This window comes from Bidens hawaiensis, unplaced genomic scaffold (assembly GCF_021521415.1).
Source record: "Bidens hawaiensis isolate Kalapana, Puna unplaced genomic scaffold, B.hawaiensis_p1.1 tig00028250_1, whole genome shotgun sequence".
Classification (NCBI taxonomy): domain Eukaryota; kingdom Viridiplantae; phylum Streptophyta; class Magnoliopsida; order Asterales; family Asteraceae; genus Bidens; species Bidens hawaiensis.
The window spans coordinates 125,492-144,369 of record NW_027494601.1 but is presented as its reverse complement, the minus strand read 5'-3'; the positions used below and the strand labels follow the sequence as shown (position 1 = coordinate 144,369).

At 34.5% G+C, this 18,878-nt stretch overlaps 2 protein-coding genes across 3 annotated transcripts in view; one reads left to right on the top strand and one right to left on the bottom strand.

Moving 5' to 3' along the window:
• Nucleotides 1-2,204: 2,204 nt before the first annotated feature.
• Nucleotides 2,205-5,303, bottom strand: LOC143576639 (G-type lectin S-receptor-like serine/threonine-protein kinase At4g27290). 2 transcript variants are annotated; one of them, XM_077060686.1, is made up of 7 exons: nucleotides 3,987-5,303; nucleotides 3,704-3,835; nucleotides 3,455-3,612; nucleotides 3,177-3,387; nucleotides 2,870-3,107; nucleotides 2,618-2,768; nucleotides 2,205-2,505 (listed from the first exon to the last, which is right to left on the bottom strand). In XM_077060686.1, the coding sequence occupies exons 1-7, from the start codon at nucleotides 5,278-5,280 to the stop codon at nucleotides 2,215-2,217; spliced, it is 2,475 nt and encodes an 824-aa protein (XP_076916801.1). In that variant the 5' UTR covers nucleotides 5,281-5,303; the 3' UTR covers nucleotides 2,205-2,214. The 2 variants fall into 2 exon arrangements, with proteins under 2 accessions (XP_076916801.1, XP_076916800.1); XM_077060685.1 differs by having other exon boundaries at nucleotides 2,870-3,387.
• A 6,776-nt stretch (nucleotides 5,304-12,079) lies between these two features.
• Nucleotides 12,080-18,878, top strand: part of LOC143576638 (phosphoinositide phospholipase C 2-like) — a 31,910-nt gene continuing 25,111 nt past the window's right edge. The window contains exon 1 of the mRNA XM_077060684.1: nucleotides 12,080-12,377. Within this exon, the coding sequence (XP_076916799.1) occupies nucleotides 12,174-12,377 (204 nt within the window). The 5' untranslated portion in view covers nucleotides 12,080-12,173. The remainder of the gene's footprint in view (nucleotides 12,378-18,878) is intronic.

The window sequence follows — 18,878 nt, the reverse complement described above, 5'->3', positions numbered from 1 at the left end:
AATAAACAACTTACCCTACACGAGCGATGATTTTGAACAACACAAAGAATTGTGGATTGATTATTCATGCTTATGTTAATCGATGACTCATCTCCAATGAGATAACATAACGAAATTTCCCCTTATGTTAATCGATGACTCATCTCCAATGAGATATAACATAACAAAATCTCCCCGTTAAAAGGTCTTTTAACGGGACGGGACTAGAACGTCGACTTTCTTGTATTTAGATTACCGCATTTACATATTGGGTTACCGCACTCTCCAGATGCCCCACTCTGGCCCAGAGTGGGTTGTTTTAACCGGGCCAATGCTGGGTCAGAGTTTGGGGCGTTTCCAAAGAACACCGAGGTCGTTATGACACCCATAAGAGCAGAACTCTCTTGACGTCCTGATGTGTTACAGGTAACACATGGTAGTTCTTAATTTAGTTTGTAGTTCTTAATTCTTAAGATAATACAAATAAAAAAAAAGAAAAGAAAGTTGTTATCCTGAAATCCATAAAACTTTCCATTTTATTATACTACTTACAAAACATGTATAACGTACATAAACTTGAAAGAAACCATACATAAAATCATATTTAGCTAACATGCATCATTTTCAAACTCTTTTAAACCTATAATTCATTGGTGTCGAGCCAGCGGAGGCGGAGTATTTTCCGGGTACCTGCGCTTTCCATCTTCGGTTTCGCGTTTTTTGTTTCCATAATAGAAGTAACCAATTGCGGCAGTGGTGACGATACCAGCAACAACCATGGTGGCGGGGCTCATCGGTGTACTACGCCGCCCCATCCACTTCACTTTCATATCCTCTTGTTGTCCGGTGGCCATCTTTCGTTGATGTGTTGAGTTGTTTTGAGTTTCGGTGATGTTTATAGCTTTATAAGTTATAAACTTTAATAATAACAATGTTGCTTCGTGTAAGAAATAGCAGGATCTATATATACACGTGGCGCCCTCTCTTGAAGGATGGTGATGACAAGTGTGTTGTTTTTGTTGTAGTTGAAGATAAGCTTTAGGGGATGCGAGAATATAGTTCAATTTGTTTGTTAAGTTGTTTTTGTTATTGGTCCTGACCGTTTTAATTATTTATTTTGCATGTAGTGGGTGGTTAGTTGACTCATGTTCTCAAGTTTAGAGTTAGTTCCTGTTATTTTGTTATTGTAATCCTTTTTAAGGAGTTTAGGTATAGTATGAAGATTATGAATGGAAATATGAATTAATATTCTAGTTATCTCTCTAAATTTCTAATATGGTTTCCGTCTATTTTCTTTGGCCAACGATTAATTGTTGGAACCACATCATTTTTTTGTTCGAAGATGCATGTATTTACTTTCTATTAATTTTTTTAACGGTTTTGTCGTTTTGGTAACAACGCATACAACTCAATTTATCTGAGTTCGAATAAGTTCTTTGTTGGAATTAAACCAGGACTACTCAGAAGGTTTCCACATAATTCTTGTCACGTGCTTGTTTCACATCCGTACATCACCACTGCCTCACACTTAATCCAGTGGTGTTAAAAGTTTATATATTTTTTAAAGCTATTTTACATTGTAAAAAAAGTTATTAGATAATTGTTTAAAGATATTTTTACTGACTAAATATAACTACATGCTTAAAAGAACATTGCTCTAGGTTTGGAACTCGAATACCGGCAATTATCCAATAAGTGGATGACCAGATTATCACTTTTTGGTCTAAATTGACCATAAAAGTCAACCACGCCCACATATCAATTTTTACCATAAAAAAGTCCAAGTCTCGCATAAAGTCAGACTGGACTAGAACAATTTCAATTTACGGATTTTCAATAACACCCAAAATACCCTTTTATGATATAAACATTCCATTGATCTTCCCCGTTACTCCAAAGTCAAAACTGACCCATAAATAATCAATCTTGACAGAATTGTTAAATCAATCTCATTTAACTTTTTTTTCATGTTTTGACTTTGAAAACTGATGAGTCAAACTAATGTTTTAGGTTGGAATTTCTGGAGTTTAAATTACGGCGGGGGATTCGAGCTGTACCGCTTCATGATCAAAAAGGTGATAAATATATGTCGTTGAAGCTGTTTATGCATTTTGATTTTGTGTAAGTGATCATATATCTTGTGTATAGTTTTATGACATAGTGACTAATATATGTTCTTGTAAATGGTACACAATGCCAGTATCATAGGATGTATAACAGCCATCCAAAAGCTTGCTACCGAGGATACAATAGTGTTATCGTGTATTCATCAAGTGAGGAATCAATGTCAGCTTTACAGGTTTTCTCCTCTTCTGTAAAAAAAGCAGGCTGCTTTGGTTGAGGCAAAGCACTGTCACTAACAAGCATTAGAAGTACCGATAACATGGTTGGCCTATCTTTTGCATGATGCTGCACACATAATAGCGCCACATGTATTGATCGTATTACTTCGTGGACCACACACGAGGCACGTAAGGATGCACTCATAAGTTCAGTTGACCTTCCTTGTTTATAAAGTCTCCATGCCTACATCATGCCAGAATTAATACTTTAGTATATATACATAAAGGATGTTGTTTAAAAGAAGAATTGATCACGAGTTCACGACATCGGAATTTAGGACAACAAATTAACTTACATGTCCAAGAAGGTTGTCATTGTGGTCTTCATGTGAGAATTCTCGGTTTTTCTTACCACTCACTATCTCCAACACCAAAACACCAAAACTAAATACATCGGACTTTATAGAGAAACGCCCGTGTACAGCGTACTCAGGAGAAATGTAACCACTCCAACATAGTAGATAATAATAATAAGAAAAACACATGTTAGTTTCATTCACCTGAATTTAATAGTAATATACTAGAGCACATTAGGTATAGGTTCTTACTATGTCCCGACCACTTTCTTTGTCTTGCCAGTGGTATCATGGCCTACAAACTTTCTAGCAAGGCCGAAATCAGATATCTTTGGATTCATGTCGCCATCCAACAATATATTACCCGCCTTGAGATCTCGGTGGATAATCTGCACGCGAGAATCTTGATGTAGATACAGAATGCCTCGAGCCATTCCATGTATGATACCAAAGCGTTGAGGCCAATCAAGCATTGAACTTTTCGTTTCATCTGTGCAAAATAATATATTACTCGATCTGTGTACTACAAATATGTCAATCTGGTAAGAAATTCTAATACCAAAGATAATTGAGTCCAAGCTTTTGTTAACCATGTACTCATAAATTAAAATCATTTCAGTTCGATGAATGCAGTATCCCAGAAGCTTTACAAGGTTCCTGTGCTGAAGCTTAGAAATTGAGATGAGTTCATTCTTGAATTCTTCGATCCCTTGTTGAGATGTGTCTGAGAGGCGTTTCACAGCGACTTCTTGTCCGTTTTCCAACACACCCTAAAAGATTATAGTTTAACTCATCCGTTTACGATTGTATTGTAGAAGAATCAATTAATTTAATTACCTTGTAAACAGGACCAAAGCCACCTTCTCCGATCTTATTGGACTCACTGAAGTTATTTGTAGCCTTTGCAACTTTATATAGGCTAATGAACGGTATATCACTAAGAAGTTGCGTCCGGACACTTTCCTTCTTTTTATCAAGGGCATACTCCATGTCTCCTAAAGAAGACATGCCCAATTACTCTAGATTAATAAATTATAAACTAAAACCATACTGTTATAAACATGCATAAATGCTTATTTGTGTTACCTTGATTTTTTATCTGAAGCCTTTTCTTTCTCTGTCTACACACATAAACTAACACACACAGAAGCATTGCAGTTGTAAATGATAACACACTGATAACTATTATTTTCCTTTCGGTGGGATCGGACTGGTAACCTTCCATTGATAAACAGTAACAGTTAGTTACTTTTGGTAGACACGGAACAAGGTAATGAAGATAATAGCCCAGAATGAAACAAAAGAATAAAACAGAGAATACGAGATTCGATCAAAACTTGATTAAGTCAAACAGAAGAAACATGTGTACCTGCTAACTCAGAGGCAGCCATTCTTATGTAAATATGATGATCTGCATCGTAGTCTCGTATATCTGTTAGCTCGTCAAACCATAGCAAACATCCGCTTCCACCGTTACTGATATCTATATTTGCATAAGCCGTACAATTACATTTCATTCTGCAAGCCATTTCACATTCTCCAAGGGTCATGCTTATATTATACCACGCCCTTCGAGTATCTGGTAACTTGACTCCTGTAGTTTTAAGAAACCCATCCGCGTTCATATCCGTACAATTCAAATGCGTTGTGCGTTTACACCCACTCGACCAGTCAGATACATCCCATTCTTCTTGATTCTTCGGTTCAAAACCTGGCATACAAATACAAGGTGGACGCTTGTTAATGTTGCAGCTTCCATAAGGACCACAGACGGCAAAAAGATCACAACTATCTACTCGAAGATCTGCGTAAACAATCCACTCTTGGGTTCGATCGATCCAACGCATTATCTGTAACTTTCCATCCCATGTTATGATCATCCGTTGAACAACAGAGCTTCTAAGCTCATATGAATAATATACTTCCTTCTCATTAAAAACAAACCCGGCTTTGTAAATATTAGCTTCTTTTTCAATAGCAATGGCAGTGAACCCGAGACCATCCCATGGTCCAAGTCTTGATATTACATCTTGGCCATGCAAGCTGAGCATTTGCGGATATCCATTTGTGTCAAATTTAGTACTATAAACACCTGTCGAAGGATCATCAGGATTCGTCCAAGAAGTGTACGTTCGATCTATTCCCGTTACAAAGTCCTTCCCGACTTTCATTCCTGGTAGTAACGTGTCAGCAGGATAATCAAAACTTTGCCAAATCGTGTTATTATCGTCCCTATCGGACACAACAAGATTTCCAGAATCCAGAAGCTGGACCATCACCGTCGGATTAGAACTCCGCCTAGATACAGTCGATTTGGATGACCAAACCAAAGTATTATTACCACTAAGAACTTCCAGGTTTCCATTGCTACTGAGTTTGAACATGCCCGAATTGTCAGTAATCGGTTTGTCCCTGTTAGCAACCCATACAACGGTACAAACCGATATCTTTTTATACCATATCCCCAAGTATCGGTCTTGGGACCTTCCGGGGCTAAAAAATCCTAACTCGAACATCTTCGCGGTCGAAACAATGGTTTGACCATCTTTGACTTGTTGATCTGCATAGACAGTACTATCAAGGGCAGCACAAACTGATAACGGTACATAATAATATGCAATGATCATCCATAGATGATACATAGCAATTATCTTATTACACATTTTTTTTATTAATGTTAGAAGAGTAAAAAACTGCAAAATAGTGAAATACCTTTTAGGAAAGTTGTGAATACTAAATAATTCAAATGGTTGAATTTCCAAGTCCAAGTCCAAATCGACTGCATGCATGATTGACTTACTGGTTATTAATCATTTGATCTGATGCAACTTGGATGTAATCTGATTCGTTCAATTAAAATGATAATATTATTTTCAATAAATATAATTTATGGTATTAGTATTACACCAACCAATTGCCAATAGTCAATATTCACAATATTTATATCTTCTAGTATGAAACGGGGTCGTTGTTTTAGTAATTAATTAAAGCCACTTAGCCTTATGATAACTTCCAATTAAGGACTAAGGAGTCGATAACGAGCAACGAATAAAGTCCGGCTACCCAATGGTAAAAGACGACCCTATATGCCTGTGATCGCATACATCAGATGGGTATATCTTGTTATGGGGAAAACCCGCTGCCCGAAGGCATATTGTGGTAAAACCCGGTTGGGAGCGCGTTAGAACTTGAGACCTTGCAGTCTGCGGTCCAAATCTTCACTTCCCTCCAATGTCAATGTCAGTTGAGCTAAAACACAGAAAAGCTTAGAACTGAAAGAACACAAAAGAATAATTAAACTTTATCTTGTTTGATGATAAAGTGAGATATTTGTTATAACAACTTTGATCTTGTTTACATACGCTTATATATACGTGACTGACCATGATATATAGTAATGCGGTTCGTGTAAAGTATAATCAAACACAATAATGGCTCGGGCCTAAAGAACTTGATGGTTATTGCTAAAAAGTAAAAAACGAGTAAACAAATGAGCACTAATTGCAGCGGAATAAACTAGAGGTAATTGAAATAAATAAACTAAAACATTAACTACGTTGAAAGCCCTCCAATCATCCAATTGAAGCCCAAATAACTTGGCCCGATTCCGCGCCCAATCATCCCATTCCAACAAGATCTAAGCGACATTTTGGGGATTTTTACTAAACAATAGACCGGTTCACACCTTCCATCTTTAGTAGACAAGATGACCTCAAGGGCCACTCTAGCCTTTTTCTTAAAAAGTAACGTTTCGTTTAGCTAACTCGAATAACATCGGTAACCTTTCTATTTCCGTCCTCCAAACTAAGATATATTATGACTTTTTTTGGCATCAAATTATTCCAATTTAACACATAATTGGATGTTACCCGGTTGACCGACTGCATCTGATTCTTTATGCTCTTAACCGAAAACCTTTTTGCTTCGTCCAACCCACACCTCCATTTAAATCATAACGACATTATAGCCATTGGACAATAGAACAATCATCCATTACACTCGGCAAAAAGTAAATGATGACGGTGTAGCCCTAGGGCCCAATAGATGAGAGTGTATCTAAATTGATCAATTCTGACACCCTTTATTTTCGAGTGACTTAGCACTATTACACCAATTAAGACCAATTTTTGTGTCAGGATTCGAACTCCCAACCATTTTACCTAAGACTATTTTAAGATAATAGTGCTGTTAAATTCTTATGATCGAACTAGAAAGGCTAAAACTTATCATTTAAAAGAGAATATATTTTTTTGTACTATTATTTAAAAAGTGTTATCTAAATAGATCTATGTATAAACTAATAACATTAAGTACTTACAACCTTACGTTTAAATCTCTCCTAAGATTTAACATTTAACCACCCACTATTGTTATCTTCTTGGTGACAACATAATGATGAAGTGTCCCAATAGATTTATTTTTGTAAGGAATCAATTGGTTTTCTCGTTTGACTTGCTCATATTATATTATTCCGAATATTATTTGTTTGGATTATTTCAACCTCCGCAAATAACGATCACATGTAAACATATTTACGTGTCACTGGCCCAAACAAAAGAAAACTTTAATAATGCCTCCAAAAGCACATCAAATTTGTTGTCGCCAAAATTATTGCGCCACTCAAAACTTTAATTAATTAGTTGCTAGATTGTTCAACTTATATAAAAATTTACAATTACGTGTTACATACATATATATAGAGAGAGAGAGAAAAGAGTTCAAATAAAAATAAGGAGTTTCCTAAGAATAGTAAGAACCAATAAATTTGTGACATGTGACATTACAACCTATGGTGAAAGAACAATTCTAGGAAACTATGTCGGTTATAATGGTGAAAGAGTAATCCTAGTCTACCTAGGAAACTACTTATTTTTAGGATAACCCTCCCCTATATATATATATATATATATGTGTGTGGAGGAATATCATACAAACCAACTTTATTATACACGGGCAAATTGAAAAAAATTAGAAAAAAAAGTGTGGTGGCAAACTTGTAATAAACTGGCCCTCAAATCTGACAAAAAAAGGCAGTCAAACGAATAATTTCTTCGGAAATCAAACAAAATATCAAACGAGAAAGCACAGAAGATGATATAACGTAATCACTTGGATGGTGTTTAATTTAAATAACTGGGGTTTATTAATGATTTTGCACTTGATTTTTGTTTCTCTTTCTCTCCATACATATAAATCTTCGTCTCTTATAAAAAGTAAAGCGCTAATTGACATAACTTCCCTATCGCGCTTAGCAGTTCAATAAAAGGTCTATTAATTTCTTGATGTAAAAACCAATCGTATAGTTTGAAATTATTCAAGTACATCGATTTAGAAAATTAAACAGCTACATCGACTTGACGAACTAGATTGAAACATAATGATAGTCCAATTTGCAAGCTCAATTGATAAAGCAATTGCTTCACCTTATCTTATCAAGCAATTGATATAAAAAGCAACAACTTCGGTGGTAATGACAAGTTAGCAGAGTAAGTGAAAACGATGTAAGATTCAGACTCATGAGGAAGAACAATTAATTTTGATTAAGTATTTACAAGTTTGCCACCACTTGTTTTTCTAATTTTCTTTTATTCGTATGTTCAAGTATGATAAGTTTATTTGTATTGGATCAAACCTTATATACACACATATACATATATATGTGCTGCAAATTCGAGTCAAACGAATGAGAAACCTCAAATCATAAATCAAATAATATGGTGGCTTGAGAGGAGGTAGGGAATCAACCAAAGAGTGACATATAAACTTTTGTTAGACATTTAGATAGATAGATATGCTGGAAGTAATTTCGGACTCTAAGTCACAAATCGGTGAACTTGAGGGACCAATGTTGACAAGCTGGTCATAGTTGATCATGTTTCCTAATTGTATTGTAATTATAATAGGTAATGTATTGGCTAACAAGTTGTGTTAGTCTATATAAACCAAGTCATGGTTAGACACTATAGATTGTGGTGTGAGATGCAACCAAGTTAGGGTTCATCCAAGAGGCACATAAGAGATGTAACCGAGTTAGGGTTCATCAAGAGTCAAACCGAGTTAGGGTTTGAGAGTTTGTAATAGGTTTTTGAATAAGATTTTCTGATTAATATAAACGAGAGTTAGTCATCTAGTTCGTGTTTGATTATTGATCCGGGACTTGAAGATAGATATAAGAGTTCATTACACAAATGGTATTTATAATATTATTTCGGCTTTCTTTGAATAAATGGTAGTGTAGGAAAAGATTATAAATAACGAGAAGATGTTACAAACACAGTGAACCCCACCACTTGACAATACAATGGGAGACGAAGCAAACCAACAACAAATAATTAAGATATTGTGAACGTCTAAACAAGTATCCAAACAATGAAACAAAAACGTGAAAGCAACTGGCTACCAGCCAAAATAAATACGAACTGAAATAGTTGTGTTATGTGCTGCCCCTATATATATATTATATGAAAAACATAATGCTTAGAAAACGCCACTAATTAAACGTTGCAAACAAATATTACAATACAATGATATTTGATATTCTTGCTATTGCAAAAATTTGTATAGTAGACGTCTTATGTCTTAGTGGACTAGCAATTACTAATTTTTGTACCAAATTCTATTTCAAATAAGATTTCACAATATTGCTCCTAGGTAATATCTCTGTGATTGTCTACGAATCCATCAAAAAGTTCTAAAAATTATATTCCAGATCAGGTTGTGTTAAGGCTTTTCAACGTTGTATGTGATTTACCGAATTTTCAGTTCTAGTTTCGTGTTAGATTTCTTGTTAGGATTTCTAGTCGTTGTCGGCTGAAATAAATTAGCGACATGCATTCTGTCAATTATCCATTGTAAATGTTTATTATTGATTCTCTTAAGCTCTCTTTGGTTTCTTTTTGGGTTACGATTTTCACATAATTATATGTTCGCTCTTGGTGAATTCGTCGATATATACAACGTTAATCTTGGTTCTCAACCTAACGCTTGATGGAATCGATAGACTTTGGAATAATTTTTATTAAAATCTGATGTTGAATATTTCAGTTGGACCAGTGGGGACTTCTACATGTGTGCCCATAAATGGTGAAATAAGAATTACGCACGTGTATGTTTGAATTGGTTGTCTCGAAATTAAAATCGGCCGACAGCATACAATGCAAGCTGACTAATGTTGGGAGTGATTAGACTAATATATTAACGTCTCTAACGTATTATGTGTGCTCAAGCGGTACGTATGCTATAAGACTTTCACATGACTGTTGGATATTTATAAGTCGCTAGAAATTGGATTCAGAATATGTGTGCATCTGAAACTTACAGTGTACATGCGAAAATTTTTAGAAATAGGAAATATTAAAGAGGTGTAACGGTTTATAGGAGAGAGAAAAATTGTTTGGGTTTCTAGCTGTTCCGCCATTTCAAATGGCGAAACCGACCATGATAGCATAACTTGTCAGAAACTGTCTGGTGACGTGGCTCTTATTTTGGTGTTCCGCCATGAATAGTGAGAGTAAGTTAAATGTGTGGTCAAAAAACATGCAGAAAGGTGTGTCAGTCATTGTTCACTTACGCCATTTGAAATGGCGGAAGTGAATAGTGAGGGTAAGTTAAATGTGTGGTCAAAAAACATGTAGAAAAAGTGTGTCAGTCACTGTTCACTTCCGTCATTTGAAATGGCGGAAGTGAATAGTGAGGGTAAGTTAAATGTGTGGTCAAAAAACATGCAGAAAAAGTGTCAGTCACTGTTCACTTCCGCCATTTCAAATGGCGAAAGTGAATAGTGTGGTCAAAAAGATGCCAGAAAGGTCATGTCATAGGTTGTGGGTACTGTTCACATCCGCCATTTCAAATGGCGGGAGTGAATAGTTTTGGTCAACACCACCCACGTCAGATGTGTCAGGATTTACACTATTCACTTCCGCCATTTCAAATGACGGAAGTGAGAAAAATGAATAGGGGCAGCCTATAATGGGCGAATTTTGTGTTCCGCCATTTGTAATGGCGGAACATGCGGTTTATATTTTACTTCCGTCATTTCAAATGGCGGAACACCAAAATAAGAGCCAGGTCACCAGACAGTTTCTGACAGGTTATGCTATCATGGTCGGTTCCGCCATTTGAAATGCGGAACACCTAAAAACTCAAAAAGAATTTATCTCTCCTATAAACCATTACACCTCTTTAATATTTCCTATTTTAAAAAAAAATTCGTGTACATGCGTGGCATAATGTGTATCTTTTTCCTCTACTTTCAGAAAGGTGTGGTATAATGTAGTAAAAATATATTTGTACTTACCCGTAAACCTTAAAATGTAGCATAAAAATATCTTCATTTTCCTTGTAAACCTTAAAATGTATGTGCGACAACAATATTTGACTTTTGAAATATATGATATTTTATTTGTATATAATTCGTGATGTGAAGCCACTTGTGCGGCTGAAAACAACACAATTTCACATAATAACACATATCAAACATAAGTTACTAACATTTATCATAAAAACATATGACCCACGATGACTTGTTATAAATCATCAACCATGGTAAAACATAGAAAATATGGATCAAGCATGGTTAACTGTGGTTAGACATAGTCAATGTTGGTTAATCATGAAAGAAAGTGGTCAAACATAGACATATATGACCCTTTTAAACTCCTATCCCCCTCAAATTCGCCCCACTATGGATAGCCTTAGCACACACTAGCTCAACAATATAGAAACTTACTCAATGTAGGTTAATCACAGTGAACCATGCTAAAATATAGTCAATTTAGATCAATCAGGTCAAGAGAGGTTAAGCATGGACATATATATAATGATCAATTTTGATATGGATCACTGATAGATAACTAAGTATCCGTCATTAATTGTATCAAAATATACGTCGGTCATCTCTCGAAAGTATTTCAACAAAACACCGATGGATATCAGTTAATAATTATACATCTATACCCCCAAATAACAAGTGGGGTTTTGGCTTTTTGCCTTTACCCGATTGTCAGGACATCCATTCGTTGGTTTATTGGTGATAAATACTAAATAATATATTATGTCATAGAGTTAATTAGTCACAAATATAGATTTTTTTAATGATAAAATTCATAAATCAACTCTATCTATATATTAATAAATAAAATAAATAATAATATATATGTTTGGGTAGATCAACGTGTCACTTAAACAAAAATAAAATAGGATGAAGTATAAAACATTAAATTAAGAATAATAATAAATTATAAATTATATTTTAGATAAAACAAACTTGGATCCATTTCATTTTCACCTTTTTCCAGTTTAGGGACTAAAATAATTGAAAATGAACCCACAAAGTTTGAACAAATTAGTTTATTTCAGTTTTGAGCTTACACCTATATTCATTGGTCCTATATATATTCTCACGCAACCAAACTCAACACTCACAGTCACTCTCAATTCTTATTCTCCTAAAGCATGTAGAGTTTGTTTGTGTTTCCGTCGTCGGTTCAAGCCCCGTGAGGCTGAACCGCTAACGGACATCAAGGAACTCTTCCTTCGTTACTCTGAGAACGATGTCATGACCGCTGAGCATTTGCAACGGTTCATGGCAGAGGTACAAGGAGAGGATAAGGTAACAAAAGAGGAGGCGGAGGCTGCGGTGGACGCTACGATCAAAGAGCTCAAACACCTCCCGATCTTTCATAGGAGAGTTTTGAATCTTGATGCATTTTTTCGGTACCTGTTGAGTGACTACAATCATCCTTTACCTTTTCCTCATAAGGTACTTTTAATTAGATGCTTTTAATAATTAGTAAATAGTAATCATCTTGTTTGCCATATGGTATTCATATATGACTTTGTTGGTTATTGGAAGATAAATTAAGGTTGAAGTTTGTTTTTATGTTATTAAAATATATAAGGAACTAAACATCATGCTAAACCACACAATCTTACATAATTTTTAGTCAACTTTTTTAAGGCTACTTTTTCTTATTTATCTTCTTATATCTAAAAACTAATTTAATCTGTATGATGATATGATATTGTTTAGTTATACTTAATCTTGTATTAGAAAAAAGGTAAATTGGATATATAATAATTCATATTATGACAAATTGGTTGATAATAAATTCATCCTATTAACATTAACATAGCAAATGACATTTCAAACATTCACTTTTGTTGTCCAATACAATCTCTCTAAGAATAATTGAGTGCAAAATCAAATATAGATCGATTATAATTATGTGAGTGAGCTTGAGCTTGATAGTCAAAATAAAAGTTGTAAGTTTTATTAACTAAGTTGTCAGTATGAATTATGATCAGCAATATAGTCGGGTTATTAGAATTCAACTGGTACGAACAAAAATAAGACATTCAAACTATAATTTATTATTTGTGTATTTATTTATTTTTTTTAATACCAAATTGATATAAAACACCCCTCCTTGTTAAAATATCCTAACCGTGAATAAAACAAATTACATACTAATTAAGTAAAGAGTTTCTAAACCACTTTATCCAATTCAGTTTAAATTTACAATTGTGAGGCAAAAATCATAAACAAGACAAAGAAATAATCGATTCAAAGAGAGTATCTTTAAATTCATTTTGAGAACCAAAATTGACTCATTCTAAGCTTTCCAAAATATTCCACCAAATAGTAAACATGATCATCTCAACGTCTCTCATTTAGCAAAATCCAACCATTCAATGATATTTTTATGGCCTAATTTGATGGGAAAACGACATCTTACCATAGGCCAATCGAGATCTAAATCTCACTGACATGTTGACATTCTTCGAAATCGTGGTCTAAAACATCCACTGTTTTCGAACACTCCAGACATTATTATTAGACACATAATTATTCCATCTTGTCGAACGTGGAGCATCTGGGAGGTCCACCGATCAAGGTGAGATTGAAAATCTTTAATGGTAAAAAGTATTTTATAACGGGACAACGAATTAGACTAATTATTGGTTTACAATCAAACTATAATTATTTGTTTGCTCACATTATAAAATGATGCGATTAATTCTCATTTCAAATCATTATAATCAATCTAAACACGTATCTTGAGCCTGATTACATTATTGATTTGTCTCTCGTCCTATCACACAAATACATTGAGATGTGCATATGAGGATTCAAAGAAATAATAATAAAAAATCACCAATATCTATGATTCTTGTTTACATACAATTAAAAACTAACTACATAAAATAACAATTAGCATTTTCACTAAATTACAGTTTGGTCCTTTTGAGTGTGACAAATTTTGGGATGAGTTCTTTATGAAAATGACTTTATCTTACTAATCTTTATTTGAATTTCCGTCTTACTTTTAGACTGTTGCAATAACAAACGTTAAGTTTTTAAATTAAATCACCCTATGTTTACTGCATATGAGTGTATTTTAGTCGTGTTATTTCTTGAAGGGCTACATGTGTAAACAATAGCAAGTCATTTCTTGAAGGGCTATATGTGTAAACAATAGCAAGTCATTTCTTGAAGGGCTATATGTGTAAACAATACCGAGTCATAGACATGACTTAACAATAAAAAACAAATGAACTAGATATTAAAACGGTGGAGCCTTCATGTTCAATGTCTATTAAAACCCTACCCTAGCAACTTAACCCATCATCTTTGTCTAGTTGGCTTCATTTTTCTGGCAACTTTATTTTCGGTCCTGGAGAGGCGATTTAATTGAAAAACTTAATGTCCGTTAGTGAAAATGGCCGAAAATGTTGCGGAAGAACAAATGAAACATTGTAATTGAAAGCCATTTCCCTAGCTCCCGAGGCGGTTCGCTTCTTGGAGCGGGTGCAGAAGGTGGTCCACAGTGACTCGCAGAGCCCGAGGAACCAAGGATTTATATTTAGTAGAATAGGTTTTGCGATTCAAAAGGGGGATAGCGGCGCAGCTTGTTGCTCGCTTACCCATTATCCAGATGTAATTCGGTTTGTGTTATATATAAAAAGATCAATACCTATAAAAAAAAAGTTTAGGATATTTAATTAAAAGCACACAACTTGTAACCTAATCGAACAATTGATAAAATATATAATTTAAAAGATAAACTAGATATCTCTAAGTTAATATAAAATAGAACATTAATAATATATATTAATTTAAGTTGCACATAAGTTGTAGATCGATCAAATATGTTTTATATACAGTTATATAATACGTATTATTCGTAAATAAAAAGTAACAATTATACTCGTATCCATATTTTTATTTTTGATATTATATTTCTCTATACCTTTTATATTTTATCTAATATCAAAGATTTGTTTAAATACTCGTTTTAGGGTATATATAATTTGCTATGCGTGTCGAATTAGACACCTAGCTTTAAGAGGATGAAAAGAATCGCATAAAAACATATAATTAATACTTTCACATAATAATCTTGTTCTGTCCATTTTTGTAATAATCTTTCACAGAGAAGTAATATTTTTTGGATTAAATCTTTATCTAAAAAGTGTTATGGCTTGAACAACCTACAACCAACAATACCCGGCTACCTGGGATTACCTAATGGCAAAAGACGACCTTAAACGTCCGTAATCGTATACAACGCTAGGTAGTACAAACCCATCATCTCTTGATACGAGGAAAACCCGCTACTCGAAGATCAACCTCGATAAAACTCGGTTAGAATCAGATTTGAACTTGAGATCTTGCGATCTCTAGCCCAAATGTTCGCCCCCTATTCAATGTCAATTTAATTAACAAATTTTAATAGTTCTTTATAATTGGTAGTATTTTATTTTTCCCATAAGTTGGAATAGAACTACATCCATACGAATCTATTAATTGTTAGTATTTTGTTTGTATATTTATATAAATATAAATATAAACACAAATATAAATATAAATTGGTGATGGTTGCTACAAAAGAAATGTGATCGTTTGGCTTTCTCTTTCTAAAGGGGTGTTTTCTTTGTTAAGACTTGTGATGTAGCCAAAGACGTCATTGGTAACATGGTTGTTGAGCACTTACTGCAGACAAGGACATGCTGCCTACCATAAACTTTCAAATTTTAATTTAATATTATTTTTAGTAATTAGCCATGAGAAATCACTATTGAGGACTTGGGATCCTTGTAGAATGTAACAGGAAACCATCAAAATAAGATTCGAAAATAAATTCTCCGTTAGAAGTATGTAGGTCTCGAAACCGGATTAAACAACAAAACAAACTAAGATACTAGTTGTTCTTGGATCAACCTCACAACTAGTTGGCGGAAACAACTAGTTGGACCAAGATCTCGGATCTTGTATGTAGGTAAAGGGAGCCGAAAATAAGAAGAAGGGTAAAGGAGTTGAGAGAGTTTAGTTACTTAGATGAAAAATGAAAATGCAAGAGTTGTTTGGTGTATTCCATACACACACAATATATAGTGTGGTATGTTATACACCATTTCATTAATAATAAGCCCAATAGGCACCAAGTACACAAGGCCTCGGGCCCAATACATATAAACGTAAACGAACGAAAACGTAAACTAAAATGATGCAAATACGAAAGACTCAATTAAACAAAACCGGGCCTTACAATCTCCCTCTAGTCTTTTGGTATTTGTCTTATTTCCTTCTCACCACTCGGACTCATAGTCAAATACACCATCTGGATCTTCTTCAAAATGTTGCTTTTCAACAAGTAATCTGACAAACTTGTTGGCTTTTCAACGATGGCGTCCGTGTTGTCACGACGGACATCTTCGACTGTGCAAAGGGGCGACTCAACTAGCTTCCTAAGGTTGCGGAGTCCAAGTCTAGTCAATTCGTGCTCATCAAAGAACATGAGCTCGTGACTTCGAGTGCAATGCATGATGACATCATCAAATTTGTTGTTGACTTTGACCTTTCTTGCATGTTTCCCAATAAGCTCATGCTATAGTATTTATTCCTCTTCTTGACCGATTACTAGCAGGAGCAGCAACAGGAGCGACAACATGCTTGTCAACGGTTGGCTCAACATTCTTCCCAGTTGGTGATGTGTCGGGTTCGGGAGAATAGTTGATGTCGTCGTCATCATCTTTATTTTCTTCACCGGCTTTCTGAACTGAAGGAACGGTACCTGCAAAAGAACAAACGTTAAGTAAGAAGGCGAGCTCGGCCTCCACCGCAGCTTCCGTTTCTCTCTCTCTCTCTCTCTCTCTTTTTTTAGCCTCTTTTGACGGCTCAGCATCAGCCGTCTTATTTTCAGTGGCATCACCACTACCACTACCACCATCATTTCCATCATCGTTTCCACCATCACGAGGTTAATCATAACTATCGTGCTCGTGATTACCATCCTCTTCATCATTTCCCTCATCATCATCCTTGTCATCACCACCACCTTGTTGCAACAAAGGGACTTGATTGACAAAAATTATTTACAAAAAGACTCAAAGGCAGAAAATTTTCTAAGTATAAAGTATTCTAATGGATAGAAAAATGTCTGAGTATAAAGTATTCTAATGAGATGAATTTTGAAGAAAATTTTAAGTTAAAAGTATTCTATTCAAAGCATTTGAATACAACTCCTTTTGAGTACAAATTACTTAATCATTTTGAAAATCATTATATTTGTAAACGAGTGAATTAGATTACTTTGAACTTAGAATTTTCACAAGTCCATTTGAATATTTAGATTACTTTTTACTTAAAGAAAGTTTCATATAAACCCATACACATTCCAATGAAATAGACTACACTATACTTAGCCAATTTTCACAAGTTCTCCAATTATACTCAACCGAAAACACATCTTGATCTAACTCGAATACACTATCTACAAAACACATTTAAGATCAATCTCAAAACCAATTTTGATCACTCATTGAAACCAACTTTTAAGACCTTATGAACCCGATTACACAACCAGCTCAGTTGACCTTTGAATTAGATTCGTTTACATTTTAATCTCAGTACAATCATTCAAATACAATGGTCAATTGAATTCAGCTTCAAGTTAGAATGCAAAGATCTGTTACAAAAATGAAGTCTCAATCCAGTTCACACAGACTCAAAAAAATTCGAATACATTTTCAAAAGACTCTGAACTCGAATACAAAACAACAGACTCGATTACAATTTGAAAACAAAGACTCGATTACAATAGCATATATTTAAGCTGTAAGTCGATTACATTTTAACACACAGACTCGATTACAATATTAGCACAATCAATTCGATTACAAATAAAAACCATAGAACTCAGACTCGATTGCAAATTTTGATGAACAGACTCGATTACAATTTGACAACATTGACTCGAATACAATCTGAACGCAACTCGATTACAATCTAAAAACCAGAACTCGATTACATTTATAATCGCTGAACTCGATTACAATTTTAATGCAGACTCGATTACAAATTAAGTCGATTACAAGTAAAAATAGAAGACAGACTCGATTACTCAGAGACTCGAATACACTGAAACAATTTACCCAGACTCGAATACAAAATGGACACTCAGACTCGATTACAATTTTGATGAACAGTTAAACTCGCTTACAAGACACAGACTCGAATACAATTGAGATCCAGGTAACTCGATTACAAAGTAAATACTGACTCGATTACGATCTGGACTATCACAATGACTCGAATACACTGGCCTTATTCAAAAATACATATACTTGAACTCAAACAAACTCGAATACAAAGAGTGAATGCTCAGACTCGATTACAATTAAAACAGTCAATTCGAATACAATGTAAAACAGTTAATTCGATATCAAGGAATGTATACTCAGACTCGATTACAATTACTTGACACCAAGTCTGAGTACAAAAATAATTTGCATATCTGGACAAGTGTGAGCGAATTCAAGACTTTAAAACTGGGTTTGTGAACTCAAGTACACAGAAAAGAAGAATAAAAAGAAAAACCTAACTCAAATCAACACCAAAACTCAATTAAATCAAGCAATGAACTCTCAAGACCATAAAAAAAATTATTATCAATTTCAACAAGCAAACAGACACTGGCCACTATGGAAGAACAGTTCGTCGCTGTTCACGTCCAGGAACAACCCAACAGAAAGAAATTTTTATAGACACCTACCGTAGGAAAGTTTTCCATGTTTAAAGATGAACAAGAGTGACAGATCTGTGTTTGTGGCTTTGAAGAACCCGATTTAGGGTTTGTGGATGAGGGAGAGTGGCTGAGGTAAAGACAGAAGAGAAGAAAGAGAGAAAGAAGATAGGGTTTTAAATATATATATAAGGTCAACATATATCGTGAAAGAGTCAAAATACCCCGAGTCTCAA